Below are 19,161 nucleotides of genomic sequence, written 5' to 3' on the forward strand. Positions count from 1 at the left end.
ACAAAACTCAAAACAACCTGTATAGCTTTTTCTGTGTAACGATATTTACAACTTATATTTTTTATGTACGCTGAAAGCTTATGCACCAGAGACAAATTCCTTGTGTGCCCAATCACACTTGACCAATAAAGAATTATATTGTATTGTATTGTATTCTAATCAGGGGTGGCCTTCAAAAATTTCAGCAACAGGTTATCTGCCTGGTTACTGGGTGGGCATGGCCATGGTGGGCTTGGCTGTTGGCCTCCTGCACCATGGTGGTGGTGCTGTTTCCCAGGTTCCGGAGGCTTTCCTTGAGCCTCCGGGAGGGCGAAAACTTCCTCCCTCGGGCTTTGGAGGCTCTTCAGAGGCTGGAAACAGGCCCATTCCTAGACTTTCAGAACTTCCAGGAAACATGTTTTTCCCCCTCCCCAAGCCTCTGTGTGGGCCCTACACTTACCTCACATCCAAAATGGAGACTCCTGGGAGTGGAGGGGTAGGAGGGGCAGAGCAGGGTGGGAAAAGCAGCCAGTGGTGGGATTTGGAAGTTCTCCGAACCAGACATAACATTAGCTATTGGTTCTCCCAAACCCGGGCAGCCCACTCCTGATTTCATTTCATTTCGTTTCATTTCATTATTATTTCATTATTATTTCATTATTATTTCATTATTATTTCATTATTATTTTATTTATTTTATTTTATTTTATTATTTTATTTTATTTTATTATTTTATTTTATTTTATTATTTTATTTTATTTTATTATTTCATTTTATTATTTTATTTTATTATTTTATTTTATTTTATTTTATTTTATTTATTTTATTATTTTATTTTATTTTATTTTATTATTTTATTTTATTTTATTTTATTATTTTATTTTATTTTATTTTATTATTTTATTTTATTTTATTTTATTTTATTGCATTGCATTGCATTGCATTGCATTGCATTGCATTGCATTGCATTGCATTGCATTGCATTGCATTCTGTCCTGTCCTGTCCTGTCCTGTCCTATCCTATCCTATCCTATACAGTGATAGCAACTGTTGATGCTTATGATCATGATAACTAAAGCACCCCTCAAACCTGTATAAATAATTCAAACAGAAAGGAGACATTATTTTCCTGAAATTTGCCTGGACTTGCCTTTGCTGCCAAATAGTAAATTCACAGCCATCACATGCTCCCTGATCATTTTTCTGTCTCAATTCACATTTGCAGCAACATAATTTTATCAGTGCCATGATAGCTTGTGACCCCGTGACTTGAGAAATAAAATGAAAGTCCACTTCAAAACTTCGTTTGGCATACTTGTTATGTTTATCAAACAGTACATTTTGGCGATTTGGCGATTTCTTTTAATAATAAGTCATTAAAATAAATGCATACTTAAGAAGCTAAAAGTAGGCTAATGTTTTGTCCTACACCACAATGTGGCTTGCTTATTGTTGATTCAGAATGATTCAACAGACCACGGTTAAGGAAACTTTTCTTCAAGACTGTACGAAAATACAAATAAGTATTAAACATTTGCATAAAATATATGCTAAATGTAGCTCTGGTTTCCATTCCAAGATACATATCAAATGAATGGAAATTCCCATTCCCATTCATTTGATATGTATGTGTTCACGCCTTTCTGGCTCAGATCTTGCTTTCCCTTTTGCTGCTTTCAATTCATATCTAGTAACTTTATCTCTATTCAAATGGAGTTGAGGTTTTTTTTTCTTGGATACTGAAGGAGGCATGCCTGACACCCAGCGCTGTTGTCAGAATCTGGCCTTGTAGTTCAACTGTGAAGTTGGCAGGGAAAAATTAAAATGTTCTTGGTTGGTATCGAGCCTGGGTATTATTGCCTAGTACCAACTCCCAAAAATGATCAGTGGGGCCAATAAACCAGAGGAGGTCAGATACTTCTTTATGCATAAAAAGTTCCCTAAACAAACTTCCTTCCAGGAAGTGCTCACCTTATGAACATTTGCTTAATGGCTGGTCAAAGTTGCAGTAATGCTAAATAGAATATAGCTATATGCAGCTGGAGAGATGGTCAACAGTGTTAAGTATCTGGGGGTGCAGATAACTAACAATCTGAATTGGGGCTCTCCACACTTCATCTTTAGTGAAGCGTGCAAACCAGCGCCTGCATTTCCTAAGTCAGGTGAAGAGAGCACATCTTTCTCCTTGTGTCCTGGCCACTTTTTAGAGGCACAATTGAGAGTGTTTTAACAAATTGCATCACTGTTTGATTTGGTGGCAGCAGTGCCTCAGATAGAAAGTCCATACAGAGAGTGGTAAGGACAGCCGAGATAACAGCTTCCTGTTATTTAGGATACTGCTTATAAGCACTATGTGTTTAGAGCTCAAAGCATTGTTAGAGACGCCACCCACTTTACAGTCTGTTTCTGTTGCTGTTGCTCCCCTCTGGGACGAGGTTTCAAAGTATTTCTAGCAGGGGCTACCAGATTCTGTAACAGCTTTGTTCCCTATACCATCTGTCTGGTAAACTCGCAAGATTTGTTTTTCTTGTCATGTATAAGTATACATCCAAATTAGACTGTGTTGTTCCTCTTTATCATATAATATACCATACTTTTCTGAGTATAAGACGCACTTCCCCCCACCCCCAAAAGAGGGTGGAAATGTTGGTGCGTCTTATACACCGAATACAGCCGTGTTTGTCTTCCCAAAACCCTGTCCTATGCATCCCGTTTTTGCCAAAAACGGGGCACACAGAGGGTTTGAGAGGCCTGCAGTGTTCCTGGGGGCTGGGGAGGGCAAAAATTGAGTAGGGGGGGGGAGTTGGGAAGCCAAAAACATTTTTTGCAAAAGTGGAATGCACAAAGGGTTTGGGAGATCTGCAGAGTGCTCCTGGGAGCCGGGGAGGGAAAAAACAATTTTTTTCTTGTTTTCCTATTCAAAATCTTGATGCGTCTTATACTCCAGTGCATCTTATATATAGTCTGAAAAAAATGGTACGTGGGTATATGAAGAATTATGCATTTATTTATTTATTTTTGTCATGTTTATGTAGTGTATATTGGAGGTGGTGACCCTTTGAGAGCTGTATGCAACCAATTTTCATTTTAATGTATGCTTATTAGTGTACATTCCAAATGACAATAAAGTTATTCTATGTGACTTATGACTGGTCCTCACAATTATTGCCATCAGAAATCCGGTGATTGATATTTGGGTGCCTGGAAGCTAGCATATATTTACAATTGCAGCCTTCTGTGATCATCTGATCACCATTTGCAATTTTCCCAGAGGCTTTCCAACCACAAAGTCAAGTGGGGGATCTGGATTCACTTAATTGCCTGATTTGTTCAACAACCAGTGATTTACTTAATGACTATGGTAAAACAGTCTTAAAATTGGGTATGATTGGATATAAAGACCATATCACTTAGTGATGGAAGTTTTCCCCAGTTGTGTTTGTAATTGGAGGACTACCAGTATAGGCCCAATAAACTGGTTAGACATCTGCCTGATCATTTTGGTTTGCAAGAGCCCCTTTTGAAGATCCCCCTTTGTTAGGAGATTCACCCCCACACTGTTCTTTTGTGTTGCTGCTGAGCTAATGAATACATTTCCTCAGGAATCATCTTTGGCTGACTCTTCTGGTGTTTAGAAAATTTGTAAAGTCATATATCTTTTAATTGTTAATTTTAGTATTAAGTTTAATTTCTTTTTTATTTTCTTCTTAGAACATTGGTTCTAGTGGTTGCTGTTTATTGGTAAAATGACTTCCAGGTGAGACAAATATTTTTGGATTTTTAATTTTATTGTCTTGAGTACTCAATTCAAAAGGAGTAAAAATAAAACCATTAATCTTGGATGCCACAAAAACTCTCAGTAGAACTAGAAAGAAGTGGCCATTAATATATTTCAATACTTTTAATTTCTTTCACAGGCAAATTTTCTATTTCACTGGCAGCTAGGTATGTGACAGCTGCAATATTACCCAAAATTATTAAACTTCTTGGCTCTAAAAATCATTTACAGAGTTAAAATGGTAAATGTTTTGTACTGAACTGGTAAAGATGTGATACGCTCGGTTGTTTTGCATTAATAGTATAATAGCACAGGCTACAAAATAATAAAATAGTTCAGATTTATTATACATTCTGCTTAATACTGTGAAATTCAATTACATTATTTTCTGCATCAAGAGTGTCCATAGAGGAGTAAAAAAGTCAAGATAGTGGGCATTGTCATGTGATCCTACCCGTTCTGCATTGTTTGAATTAAGGTGTTGTTTTTAACTCTTTTGCAATCACAATTTACTTAATTATTATATAGTACTGAAATGACAAGAATACAAGATAGTGTTGATATATATATCAATACTATATATATAATAATATGCTCATGAGAGTTTTTTTATTTAATCAATCTATTTATATGGCTGCCAACATTGCAAATATGACTCTGGACAGCTAGTAACACACTAAAACAATAACAATAATGTTAGTAAAAGGTAGTTGTTTGATCTTTGGTAATTATTGTCAATTAGATGTTTGTGCACACATTCAGAAGGCTCTCATTTTATACATGAATGTTCAGAAAGAAGGCCAAGATATTTACTTATATGGATTCAAGTAAAAGAGGGCAGATATGATATTATTGCCATTACAGAAACTTGGTGGGATGAAACTGACAAATGGAACATACAGCTAGAAGGATTTAAATTATTTAAAAGAAATAGACCAAATAAAAGAGGAGGTGGAGTTGCATTATATATAAGAAATAACTACGTCTCTACAGAAATAGAGCACAACAATAATGAGAACTATATTGAATGCATTTGGGTCAATATTAAAGGTTGTGGGGGAAATGACATTGCCATAGGTCTATACTACAGGCCACCCAACCAAGCAGAGGAAGAAGATGAACTTTTTGCTAGTCAGCTAACTAAGGTATGTAGGAAGCACACCACAATAGTAATGGGAGATTTTAACTACCCTGACATCAACTGGGAAACAAACTCTGCACCAAGTGGAAGATCCAACAGGTTCCTAACAAACCTAGCAGACAACTTTGTTTTCCAAAAAGTAGAGAAGGAAACAAGGGGATCAGCCATACTGGACTTAATTCTCACTAACAGAGAGGAAATGATAGAAGGTGTTGAAGCCATAGGAACCCTGGGGGCAAGTGACCATGCAATATTGGAATTCAACATTATCCAAACACAAGTAGTAGAACAAAGTCAAACTAGAGTCTTGGACTTTAAGAAAGCTAATTTCAATAAACTTAGAGAGAGCTTGGGAAAAATTCCATGGATGAGAATCCTCGAGGGGAAAACAACCCAAGAAGCTTGGGAAATTTTGAAAAATGAGATTAGAAAAGCCCAGTCTAACACAATACCAATGAAGAAGAAAAATAACAGCTCCCAAAAGAAACCAGCATGGCTGCATAAACAACTATCTGACAAACTGAAAGACAAAAAAAGTAAGTATAAAAAGTGGAAGGAGGGGGACATAACTAAGGCAGAATATCAGCAAATAGCCCGAGCCTGTAAAGATGAAGTGAGGAAAGCTAAGGCTCACAATGAAGAAAGGCTTGCCACAAAAGTAAAAATTAACAAAAAAAGCTTCTTCCAACATGTTAAAAACAAGAAAAAAGTTAAGGAAACAATTGGTCCATTGCTAGGAGAAAGTGGCAAGAAGGTGACAAGCAACAGGGAGAAAGCAGAACTATTTAACTCATGTTTTGCATCTGTCTTTACACAAAGGGATAAAACAGTCCAACCTATCAAAAGCAGCACCACAAAATTAGGAACACAAATTGAAATAGGGAAGAAAATGGTAAGTGAGCACCTGTCTACCCTAGATGAGTTCAAATCACCAGGACCGGATGGATTACACCCCAGAGTTCTGAAGGAACTAGCAGACGAGATCTCAGAACCACTGAATTATATCTTTCAGAGATCCTGGAACACCGGGGAACTACCAGAGGACTGGAAAAGAGCTGATGTGGTTCCCATCTTCAAAAAAGGGAAAAAATTAGATCCAGGAAACTACAGACCTATCAGCCTAACCTCAATACCAGGAAAGATTCTGGAAAAAATAATCAAGCAACGAATTTGCGAACACCTAGAAGCAAACAAAGTAATAGCCAAAAGCCAACATGGATTTGTCAAAAACAGATCATGCCAGACTAATCTTATTGCATTCTTTGATAATGTGACAAAATTAGTGGACCAGAGGAATGCCGTTGATATAGTTTACTTGGACTTCAGTAAGGCTTTTGATAAGGTAGACCATAACCTACTACTAGATAAAGTAGAAGAATGTGGGTTAGACAGCATCACCACCAGATGGATTCGTAACTGGCTGACCAACCGCACTCAACGTGTAGTTCTCAATGGAACTGCATCTACATGGAGGGGAGTATGCAGTGGAGTACCCCAAGGCTCTGTTTTAGGCCCAGTACTCTTCAACATCTTCATCAATGATTTGGATGAGGGAATAAATGGGGAACTCATCAAATTTGCAGATGATACCAAGCTGGCAGGAATAGCCAACACTCCAGAAGACAGGCTTAAAATACAGAAGGATCTTGACAAACTTGAACATTGGGCACTATCTAATAAAATGAAATTCAATGGTGAAAAGAGTAAGGTTCTACATTTAGGCAACAAAAACGGAATGCACAGGTACAGTATAGGTGATACCTTGCTCAGTAGTAGTAACTGTGAAAGGGATCTTGGAGTCCTAGTGGACAACCATTTAAATATGAGCCAGCAGTGTGCAGCAGCTGCCAAAAAAGCCAACACAGTTCTAGGCTGCATCAACAGAGGGATAGAATCAAGATCACGTGAAGTGTTAATACCACTTTATAATGCCTTGGTAAGGCCACACTTGGAATACTGCATTCAGTTCTGGTCACCACGATGTAAAAAAGATGTGGAGACTCTAGAAAGAGTGCAGAGAAGAGCAACAAAGATGATTAGGGGACTGGAGACTAAAACATATGAAGAACGGTTGCAGGAACTGGGTATGTTTAGCTTAAGAGAAAGAAGGACTAGGGGAGACATGATAGCATTGTTCCAATATCTCAGAGGTTGCCACAAAGAAGAGGGAGTCAAACTATTTTCCAAAGCACCTGAGGGTAGAACAAGAAGCAATGGGTGGAAACTAATCAAGGAGAGAAGCAACTTAGAACTGAGGAGAAATTTCCTGACAGTGAGAACAATTAATCAGTGGAACAGCTTGCCTCCAGAAGTTGTGAATGCCCCAACACTGGAAGTCTTTAAGAAGATGTTGGATAGCTATTTGTCTGAAACGGTATAGGGTTTCCTGCCTAGGCAGGGGGTTGGACTAGAAGACCTCCAAGGTCCCTTCCAACTCTACTATTGTATTGTATTGTATTATTTAAATAATATTTAAATATTAATTAGCATTTAAATTTATATGAATACATATTATTTATTAAATACATATATTTTATTTATTTATTATTTAAATAGTGTTGCTATTGTTGCTAAAACTGAATTCTAGATTGTTTCTAAATATAATAGTACAAGTGTTTCTCAACTGGCTTCTCTTTGGATACAATGATACAAGTTTCTCCCTCCCTCCCTCAAAACTGGAAAAATGTGAGATTAAAAATAGAAGTCTCTTCCACCTTGCATTGGAATTTCCAGATTTTAATAGATGTTACTGTACATCCAAAATTAAGTCAACGATAAAACTGCACAAATAGTAACACAGCAATTAATTATTAATTCCAGAGATGTAAACATGTTTAATTAGAATGTATATATTAACAGTGAGTTGTAAAGTAATCCTTAATTCAGACACATTATAAATAATGTATGGCTAAGTAGAGGAAAACAAAGTTCTGTTTGTTATGGATGAGTAGGCTGAAGTTAAAGTACTTTTTCTCTTGCATGCTTTCTAGCTGATGCTTGCTATTGGCTCTCTGAAAAAAAGCTTTCTACCAAAGAGGCTATGGATGAATGTTTTACAAAGAAACACATCCTATAGATTGGATTGGACTGATTTATATTATTACATTATTTAAAAGTGACAAATATATGGCTGACACACAAAGCTAGTCTAAGAATTAGTTTAGAAAACTAAATAGAAAACACAATTTTCAAACAGAAAAAAGTATATACTTTATTTAATAATGTTATATTGGAAATTCCCCAATATATTTCTATCCTAGAACTAAAACAGGCTAAATTTCTGTTTAATTGTCTAGAATGGTATTTTTCTAGGAAGACTTGAATAAATCCCACAGGAGATTAAAGGGTAAAAATTATTGCAGGCATCCAGCCATTTGCTTCCATTTCAACACTGCTTATCTGTGCCACATTCAAGTTCATTTCACCTCAAAACAAGTGTAGATTGCATGGATGTACTAAACACTAATATTAAAGATAAAAGTTTTTGCTTCAAGTTAAAAGTACAAGTTTGTCTTTCAGATGCCAAATGGCATTTATTCCGAACAGTTTAAATTTCTGACCTCTAGTAAGAGAAACAGGTTCTGAGTATCACAATGTGCCCAAAATATAAAGTTTTCAGAATACTACACCTAAAGCCACACTGGCCTATTAAAATGTTTTCAAAATACTTACCAGAAAATACTACTGTTGTAACTATAGTTTTAAAACCCCGATATTACCAGTACAATTGCCACTTGTGCTAATTTTTGGCTTCCTAAATACAAAAATGAGTAACTGTTTTAAGAAATTAACACGGTAGAAGAGATGAGGGAAATGTTCAAAACTATTTTTTTTAATTAAAATGTGTTAAGAAGACATACATGAAGTCCTAACTCCCTCTTGAGTTGCATCCGACGGTGCACTTTTTAATGCTTCAGTATTTATTCTGCAAGCCAACCGAAGTCATTTTGGGAATAAAACAGGCGGAATAAAATCGATGCAAAAGCTAGTATCAATAAATATCAACTTTCCGCCCGTGAGAGGAAAACCTTTACTAAAGCGCCACTAGAGTTTTCTGAACGGCCTTTTCCCCCCCCCCCTCCCCCTCCCCCAAGCAGGGGAGGAGAGGCAACAGTCGCAGGCACTCCCGACTCCGCCCAGTTCATTTGCTTTCCCTATGAAGGGGAGGCAGGAATCCATCAGGGAAGCGCGGACGTCACTAAACGTTCTTTTGCCGCGCCTATACGATTGAAACCTTTTTTGGATCCACGCCGGGAGCCCTCGCGGTCACCCCTGCTCTTGAAATGACTCCCGGGGCCCCGACCGGTCGGAGAGACGAGCGGGCGGTTCTCCCTCAACGAAAGGAATGGGAAGCTCCGCGAGCGGGCGCCAGCCCCCCCCCCGCCTCCCTTCTTTCCTTCCGAGCGCTCCACCTTTCCGCCTTCCTTTTCATTTGCGTATGTCTCTCCACCCAAGGGCTCCGGCGTCCCGCCCCGCCGCGGAGGATTAGCCAATCATAGAGTGGCGCTGGAGAGAGGGAAGGCGTGGCCGTTGCCCTCTATCCGAGAGCGAGGCTATAACCTCCTCCCCTGCTCCCCCCCCCGCCCGTCCCCTTCCCTCCCCTCCCCCATCTTTCTCTCGCTCGCTCTCTTTGCCTTCGCTACCGGCACATTCCGCCGCCCTGAGAAAGGCCCGAAAGGCAACGGGAGCGGCTGGAACAGGCAGGAAGGGCCTCAGCCGGCTTCTTAGTTTGTCATCGGGCCAGGCCGGAGCCGGCTCGAGGGAGGATTAGGCAGCCCGCCGCGGCGCTGAAAGAAGCCGGGGAGGGGACGGACGGACGGACGAGGAAACGACAGTAAAACCGGGAAAGAAGGGCCCGGCCGGGTCCGGGGAGGGAGAGAAGTGGACGAAGCGAGGCCGCGCTCCCTGCCTACCGCCATGGCCGACAACGAGAAGCTGGACAACCAACGGCTGAAGAACTTTAAGAACAAAGGCCGCGACCTGGAGGTAGGCACCCCTTAGAGAGGAGGAGGAGGGTCCGGAGCGGCCTCGCCAATCGCGCCCAAAAGGGTCCCGGCGGGTTTGGAGTTCGGAGATCGGCTGCCTGTGGCGTCTCTGATAATCTCTCACGTTAGCGGCTAGGGGGCCGGCCGGTGGGCCGGCCGGCCTGCTTAAAGTGCCTCGAGGCGAGGCCGGAGCCTCCGCCGGGAAGGAAAGGAGGAGGGGGGTAAAGAGAAGAAGGAGGGTGGGGTTGGCTGTGCTTTCCTCGCGAGGGACGCGTCGACACTCAACACCCTGGGCTGGGAAGGGCCGCGGCCTAGCCTGCCGCTCGGCGGCGGCGGCATGGAAAGGTTCCGTTTTCCTCGCTGGCAGAGACCAGGAAGGGGATGCCGTCCTCCTTGCCTTTTCTACTTGGGGTAGGCGTGGAAGAGCCAGGCCTTATTAGACGCCCGAGACTGGAAGGCGAGGAAAGAAGGAGCCCGAAAGCTGATGGAGGAAGCCCCTTCCTCCACCCCCCCACCCCGCCCTCAGCAGCCTGACATGGAAATGGCCTGTCAGATGACTTGTTTTTCTCCTCTTCCCCACCTTTTCTCTCTCCTTTTCTCTCTCTCTTCCTGTGATCTATCTGCACCTTGCCGTGGAGAACCAGATTTGGAACCACACAGTTGCACAAATGTCCTCCTGCCTGCTACATGGTTGAAATTATTCTTTTCTTTTTTTAAAACCAAACTACTTCCTACTCTATAGTTTTCCCTCTACTGCAGTGCAAATGTAAATCAAGCGATTTTTCATTTAAAATGGGGATCACTTTTGGTTGCATTTGCAGTTCAACACTTTACAGGTGTAGTGTTCCTGTGGTGAGTTTTTTAAAGTGAAATTTGAATATTGAATCTTGTTCTGCGAGCCCTTAACTTTTGCAAGTATTCCTGTTCCAACCTAGCCTCAGCCTGGAAACAAATGAAATGAAATTGGTGGGTCATTCTGCATGTAAAGATACCTTGACAAACATAAACAAACAAATAAATAAAATGCACAGTTTCCCAGGATTGCTCAAAAACTGCTCTTAGATGTGGTCAGTGATGGAAGGCACAATAATGTAAGCAGCTTGGTTATTGTTTTTCATTTGACTAGAAATTCTTTTAAGTTGTTTGAATATCATCTCAGTTTGCAGTTTCTCAGATTCCTATCTCAAATTTCGAATTATGTCTAATTTCAAAGGTGAGAATTTATAAAAGATAAATTGTCTCCTACTGACTTTGAAGAAATGTCTATATAGTTAGGAACAGCATGGAATTGGTCTTATGCAATAGTTTTTCAACTTCTTCGCCTAGGCAACAGCCCTACTGATGTCTCAACCAAGTACTAAGCACATGCTTAGCTTTTTGAGATTGGCCAGAATTATTTAGGTGCTGTATTGTGGGTTCATTGATTTTCATCACAAGATGATCTAAAATATGCCTTTAACAAAGTTGGTGCCAGTATTGAATATAAAGAATAATACGAGCAACAATCTGATATAGCATGGTCATAAAACATTCTCCTGTCTAGGATTTCATGAATTCTTGCTGCCATTTCTTACCTCCTTTATAACATAGTCTTTATCATGCATCTGAACATCATATTATTTAGATTATATGCTCTTATGTCTCGCAGATGGCTGGCAGGTAAATAACCTTTTGAAAATATATTTAACATTCTGTTAGTATACCTGCTTAGCTGGCAAGAAAGTACCTTGATATGGTTTTAATTTATTTTCAGTACGTATCTAATATTTACTCCAGCTCTGCTTCAGAGAGGATTATAAGTAATAGCTTAACTCTAGTGAAAATTATAATTTCATGAAGTTAACTAATTTGGTTCCATGATTAATTCCCTTGACTTCTGGGCTCCATATAATTCTAGGAAATGCTGTGAATTCTGGTAATTTTCGTGCATACATAGTGGATAGCATTTTATGTGAGCTTTAAATTGTTTCACAAATGAGATGTGCTGAACATCTGCAAAGCTTATTTTGGAAGGTTTTATTCTAAAATTAGGAAATGTTGGAATTAATCTGTCATGCATTGTTAAGGTTTTGTTATCTACATAATGTGAAAAATAAAAACATTGGTTTTAATTTTACTAGATGAAAGGGAATCTTTAATAAAAGCAAGCTAGCAAATGGAAACTGAATTCATCTGAATTATTTGTAAAGTTGAACTGACACTATGAGGTATGGCTCTGTCATTCAGGGAAAGGACAGAGATTTTTTTAAAAAAAAATTCTGGTGTTGAGATGGAACTTTTAAAATATCTATCGGCAGAACCGGTAGTGGTATGGTGGCCTGGGTTGCTGGAACCAGCAATGACCCAGGCCTGCCACGACCCCGAACTGGTTCTCCGGTTGCCGCCATTGCCAACGCCATCTTGGTTTCGTGTTCTGCAATTTTAATTGAACTGCGCATGAAGCGCACAAGGGAACCGTTAGTAAAGCCGCCCAGAACCCACCCCTGTGAGGTATGTTGTTCATTTTAAATTTTATAAGAGACAGCTATGTTCATTCCTAAAGATTAGGGAGAGTAAATGAAGTTAGAATCAACAGAAGGCTGAAAATGAGGAGCACAACAATATTTTCTGATGAAAATGTGCTTTGCTATTTGCTGCCAGTCTATTTTTTCATGCAGGAGGTTAATGAAAGGTGGGTATTTAAGGGCACCTGGGAATTCTGCTTTCCTGCTTCTGTGGAAAACAATCTTCCTGATTCCAGTATATCAAAATAAAAAGAATCTTCAGTATGAAGGGGATATCATTCTTGAGTCAACTTTACATTTTGTGTCATTATCTGGCTTATGAGGTAATAGATGTATTATATATGATAGTATACAGACTTATGCTAATAAGTCTAATATGCTAATAAGTCAATAAGTCTATATACTATCATATATAAGTATATTAGACTTATGCTAATAAACATGTGTTACTTTAATTATCTCGAATTTGTTTGCTATCAATTTATGTTTATGGCTCTATGGTTAAGGATGATAGGAATTGTAATCCAACACATCTGGAGGATATCAGGTTTAGGCTATGTTAAACTAATTAGCTGTACAATATAGTTGAATGTTCTTTGCATAAACATTCTTGAAAAGCTGCTTAGTAGCTGTGACTGCAAAGTAGATTTTAGAATTGTTGGGATGCATCCAATGAAATTGTTCTACGCCAGTTTATACTGTAATTCTTTAATAACTTGTGTCACAGTTGCATCATGTACCATCATATAAATTATACAGATGTTAAAATCATGGTTCAATTGGATGTTGTTAGCACCTCATCAGTAGATCTTTATGTTGCAGGTATTGGAGCATGTGCCATCCCCTTTTTTCCCCATTTGCAGATGAATGTGGGCAGATTAAAGGTTTATTTGAGATACTTTGTTGTTCTAAATATCTACTATTACTTTTCTAGGGGATGCATCATTTTAAAGTTGCAGAAGATACAGACCTCTAACTAATTATAGTCACATTAAACTATTCTGGGAGATTTTTTAAATCATGTGTTCTAATAGAACTAAAAATACTGCCATCTGCAACAATTTCTCGGCTTGCTATACAGATGGTGATCAATTGACTCTTTTACTATAATCAGATTTCATATTTACATTGTAACTTATTGGTTTGCTTTCTTGGGCAATTACCATCTTGATGTCATTGGAGAGCTCAGTACTTTATTGACCCTGAGAATGATCTTACCTGAGAACCTCAAGTCCCTCTTCCCAATAAAGGAGAGGTGCAGGTAAGGGTTATCCACAGGAGGACTATATCCAACTCAAGGTTTTAGCAATATGAGGGAAGTCTATGAGAAGGAAGTATAAAACCAAACTTAGAAGAAGCAACAGCAAAATATTTCTGTATTTTGCCAGGATAACTATATGGGCCTAGCTAACATTTTTGGACCTGATCTTATATCATATGATGAGTTTATCAGAATGGAAGAAACTGTTAACTATTCTAGTTAATGGGGAAGAATGTTAAACTTTATAAGTACACCTAGAGATGAAGATATGGCCAGAATAAACTTTTGTTTTAACAGAAAAGGTACAATTGGAATATAGACTGCCATGCTCCTAAAAAAAATTTGGAAGTGTGAAAGCAGAAATTAAACACATCAGATTGGAAGTTCTAGAAATAGTCAATTTAAGATAAGTGGCCCCTTTAAGTAGAATTTTACATGCAAGAAATCCTGAAAAGTAATGGAAAGGCTACTTTTAAGTTTGTGCTTGGTTATATCCCTATAAATGGCAGAGTCACATATTTATTAGAATTCTAGTGGAGATCAGTATTGCATAGTTGGAGAAACAACAGTTTATGACAAATTGCAAGGTGTGTTAAAAGCAATTTAAGCAAAAAAAGGCTTAATGTTGCTGAAGGGTGATTGGAATACAAAAGTTGAAGAAAAGGGGAAAATAAGTCAATAGGATGATTTGAATTGAGTAAATACACTAAAGCAGGAAACTAATAGTATTGTCCAAGTATACATTTTTGGTTATTACCAAAACTTAATGTATGCAACATGCAGGTGGTCCTCCAGTTGAGCCTGGCACTTAAATTTGTAATGGTGTAAAAGAGGATCACCATGTGGCTGTACCAAATTTTATATTTTTCAGAGACATTTTCAAAACTGAAGCATCTAAAAATATTTTAGCATTTTAACTGGAAAATATCTAAGCAGCTTTTAGAAAAGCTATTATGAAAGAAAGAAAGCTAAAGAAAGCTGGAGTATGCCTTTAGTTACAAGAAATATCTGTGCTAGCTGAATGCTGTCTTTTGCAATATCATAAAGAATAAAAAAATACTACATCTTGATCGACAAGGATGAATATGGTTAAACTGAAGTAAACTGAAGTTCAAAAGAAAAAGAAGTGAGGAAAAAGTGTGTCTAACTTAGTACTGAAGAGTAATGGTAGAATAGATATGATAGAGGCCACTGAGATTAGAGGGAGATGTAAATATGTTGAATCCCTTTACAAATTGTTTCAGAAGGGTGTCTGGACTCAACTTTTGTCTGTTGCATCCATTTTTTAAAAAAAATAAAAGTGTTTGTACAAAAGAGAAAAATATGTGTTCAGGGACTTACTCCAATCCCTGAATGGTAATCGGTTATCGATCAAATGGACACCAGATACAGATAAAATAGTCATGGAGCTGTTTAAAGTAATGTAGATGAGACATTTAAAATGATACCAAGCTCTGAATAAAAAAAAGTAGCAAAACAGCATGTATTCATGCCTAAGACAAGAAAAGGAAGGGAATATATGCATTGCCAAATTTAAAAATCCCTGTATAGTTTTTTCTAGTTTTAATATTTTACAAAAAATAATGCTCCATATGGGGAAATGAGAAAGAAGCATATAGGTTTCAGAAAAGGCAGAGGGATCAATGAACTGGTGTTTAATATAAAGTGGAGAGAGCAAGACAATTTTAAGGAAAGGTTTTACTTATCATAAACATTGCCTTCGAATTTACACTTCTTGCCAGAATTTAAAATATATTAAGACAATGAAATGATTGATTACTCTTTGAAGATCCTTTATACTAGTTCTAGAATAAGAACTGCATTTTGGAGGGAAATGGCTTGGAATAAAAAGGAGTAATTTAAGGATACATGCTGATCCTGTATCTGTTACATAATAATTACTGAATTAAAAGGCTAAAAGAGATAACAGCTATAATCAGAACTGAAGGTTGAAACACTAACATTGAAATATGCAGTTGATACCATTCTATTAGCTGAAAGAAAAGTTCATTAAAATAATTCATTATGAAACATAGAAAATAAAAATCATGGTTAATATTAAAAAGTCAAAGCTAAAAAAGCTGTCTAGCTTGGTTAGAGAACTCACAGTAAATGCAAACTAATGAAAGGGATAATTTGTACTTCATAGAACTCAAATATGGCGAAATGTAGACCTGCTTAAACCATTTTTCCAATCCAGATAGCTTTGATATAAATGGGCCAATAGCCAGATTTCTTCAACAATATTTTTTTCCATCAATTATTGCAGAAAATTCTGATGAGTTAGTGGTTTTATTAAGATTTATAAAATGTGCTTAAAATGTGTGTGTGTGCCTGTGCACACGTGTATTCTCTTTCGAGTCAAACTGAAAGAGACTGAACTGGTGAAAAGTTTGCCCAGGGGAAAGTTAATACTGTATTCAGGAAATGTGTGTCATGTTGTAGCAAACCAGTCTAAACTCTGTACAGTTTTTGTAAAGTGCAACACTTCCACTAGATGGCAGCACGGAACCATCTTTGGTTGATTTAGAAGACCAAAGAGAAGTGAAACTACTGAAGGTCATTTTCATTTGCCAATTTTCTTTTTTTAAGAATTTATATGATCACCAACTCATTCTGGGCAGATTACAAAAAATAAAAACCCAATATACAAAAGTAAAAGCAATAAAATATCTTTTTAATTTGAAAGCCTTTCATGCATTCTGTATGCTGAGTTTCTAAAACTAAAAAATAGCCACAATAAGTGACTTTATTAGTAACCCAGCACCAGTACAGAAGGCTACATAAATACAGAACAAAACTTCCACTATTGCTTCAGCAATATACAACAAATTATTGACTAAACAGCTGTGATAGTTACTTTATAGGTGTTTTTAACACTGAATAAATAAAGTGGGGGTTGTGTATTTTTTCACTCTTTCTATAAAAGGACAAAACTCACATTTTATCTTTCAGTTAAGTGTCAGGTTTTTTTAAACATAAAATTTTAATTTGCTAGAGGTTAGACTAATCACTAAATGCTGTTTTTTTTTAAAAAAGGGTATCCCAGCTTTGTTCATGTAGAAAAGAACTTTGTAATATCTTAACTGCCTGTGGTTTTCACCATAGTCTCAAATTCTTACATTTCAATGGTAATTTCTCCTTAAATAATGTTAATCCAAATAGATATCTTAACTGCCTGTGGTTTTCACCATAGTCTCAAATTCTTACATTTCAATGGTAATTTCTCCTTAAATAATGTTAATCCAAATAGATGCATGTGCTTCCTGTAGGAAATTCTTAATGAAACTTCTGTGTGATGACCAGCTTTGGACAAGAAAACATGAATGGACATATTGAAATACTCAATTGAATTATTAAGTTATAGTGCTGCTGCCTTGAATGTTTTAAAACAAATTAAATTTAACCGTGGATCCACAGTAGTTAACTATATACATACATACATACATACATACATACATACATACATACATACATACATACACACATACATACCGTGTTTCCCCGAAAATAAGAGAGCGTCTTATTTTCTTTTGACACCCCCCCCCGAAATAAGCGCTTGGCCTTATTTTCAGAGGGGTCTTATTATTTTTGAGATGCAGGAGGCGGCGAGCGTAGTCTCCTCGTGACTGCTGCTGTGTTGCAATATTTCCAAGGAGGGCTTAATTTTGGGGGAGGGCTTATTTTAGCATATGCGCTCAAAAGTCCGATTGGGCTTATCCAGGGAGGTCTTGTTTTGGGGGAAATAGGGTGTATACTTACATACTCCGAAGTGTCTCTCCTTGTCTAAATAGTTGGTTATTTTGATAAATTGAATTATCTATAATATAGATCACAGATGTTATTATTTTAGGTGATAATTCCACTATAACGATACATACTGTAGTATCAAAATGTGTTGACATGCCTTCTCCCCACTTGTTTCATTGGATAGGGAAGTGTGTAAGGATATTATGTCTGCATTCAGCAAAACATGGTTCCAGTTCTTTCTCTGATTAGAAGCCCCGTTGGGCTAGGTCAGGGGTTTCAAACTCACAGCCTGCAGGCCAGATGCATCATGTGCTGGCCATGCCCATCCATGGTTTAATGAAGGGGGAAAGTTGTGATCCGTCACGTGATGACAACTTAATGACGTGAGTTCGACACCCGAGGGCTATAGTGGATGGTTTATAACTAATATAGAAGCTTGAATGTCTGTACAAACCACCAATTCCCCTTCAAAAATTTAGATGTTTAAAAGTTAAAAGCTTTTCTGAAGATAAATATATGTATATGTATGTCTGTATATGTAGTGAAACTTCACTGACTCCACTTTTGGTTTAATGTTCTTTATTGAGGCCTGACATAAAAACAATTATTGGATACTCCATGAGATAATTAGCTGACAGTGTAATTCTTTACTCACAAATATGCATGCTCTCAAGTCTAGAGCCTAATCATAGTGGAAGCAGTTTAATTGGTTTAGTTAATGCTGAAATTTTTAACATATTGTCCATAAGTACCGTGTGCTCACTAATACATTCCTCAGGGCTCAGTGAATTTCCTGATCCATTTGAAATTGGTGTTGCAACAAAAAGTGTGGATTTATTGGAATTCATGTGATTGAGCTTCATACAGGCCTTGTTTTTGGAATAACTTTTTTGGTAGCCTTTTAGCTTAATTGTATTTCATGATTGAAAATACCTTTCATTAAATCTGTCTTATATACGGCATGTTTAATTTGTCTTAATTTGTTCTGTCCCATTCCTCCCCCCTCCCCCCAATTTGAAACCCTGATCTGGAAAATTAAGATTTTCAGTCCCTCCTTTAATCTGAAAGAAGTAGTAAATAAGAATAGAAGGTGCAAATAAGATCAATATGAATTTAGCAAAGAGCGTCAGACATTAGATATTTTTTTTCTTTCCTTGTCTTGTTAGTAAACCTGATATTATTCATTCTAGCAATAAAATTGAATATATTGTCTTGGGATAACTTTTAATAAAAGAAATATAAATCTTATTTTAAAAATATGCTTTTGAAACCCTGAAATTGTGGACAGAAAAAGTTTCATGTCTGAGAGAAAAGCCCGAGGTTCTCAATGGCTGTTTATTCTGGTTGATGTATTATAGAAGCTGGCTTGTTTCATTACTTGGTACAGATATTAAAGGGGCTAGATTCAATATCTGGATAACTTGTAAAAAATTGTTTGAGTATTTTCCTTTCATCAATTTCTGGAATATTAGTGGAGTATAAAACGCACCAAGATTTTGAAGAGGCAATTAAAAAAAAAAAAGTTTTTGCACTCTTCAGGCCTCCCAAAAATGGTTTGTTTTTGATGAAAACGGGCCCAGGTTTTTTTTCAAAAAAAAAAAGGCATGAATAGCCTTTAGGAGGCTTGTAGAGTGCTCCTGGGGGGAGCAAAATCAAGCAAAAAACTGGCCCATTTTTTGTTCAAACTGGCCCATTTTTTGTCCAAATGGCATGTATAGCCTTCAGGAGGCTTATAGAGTACTCCTGAGGGCTGAGGCAGGGGG

General features: G+C 37.6%; 1 protein-coding gene across 2 annotated transcripts in view; it reads left to right on the forward strand.

The window, feature by feature from the left end:
- The first annotated feature begins 9,466 nt into the window (after nt 1-9,466).
- The window catches only part of KPNA4 (karyopherin subunit alpha 4), a 31,513-nt gene continuing 21,818 nt past the window's right edge, over nt 9,467-19,161 (forward strand). The window contains exon 1 of one of the 2 annotated variants that reach the window (XM_081955294.1): nt 9,467-9,884. In XM_081955294.1, the coding sequence (XP_081811420.1) occupies nt 9,816-9,884 (69 nt within the window). In that variant the 5' untranslated portion in view covers nt 9,467-9,815. Of the gene's footprint in view, nt 9,885-10,235; nt 10,295-19,161 lie in introns of those variants that run through there. The other variant, XM_081955295.1, reaches the window with a different exon arrangement.

This window comes from Natrix helvetica, assembly GCF_964273705.1.
Source record: "Natrix helvetica genome assembly, chromosome: 5".
NCBI classification, from domain to species: Eukaryota; Metazoa; Chordata; class Lepidosauria; order Squamata; family Natricidae; genus Natrix; species Natrix helvetica.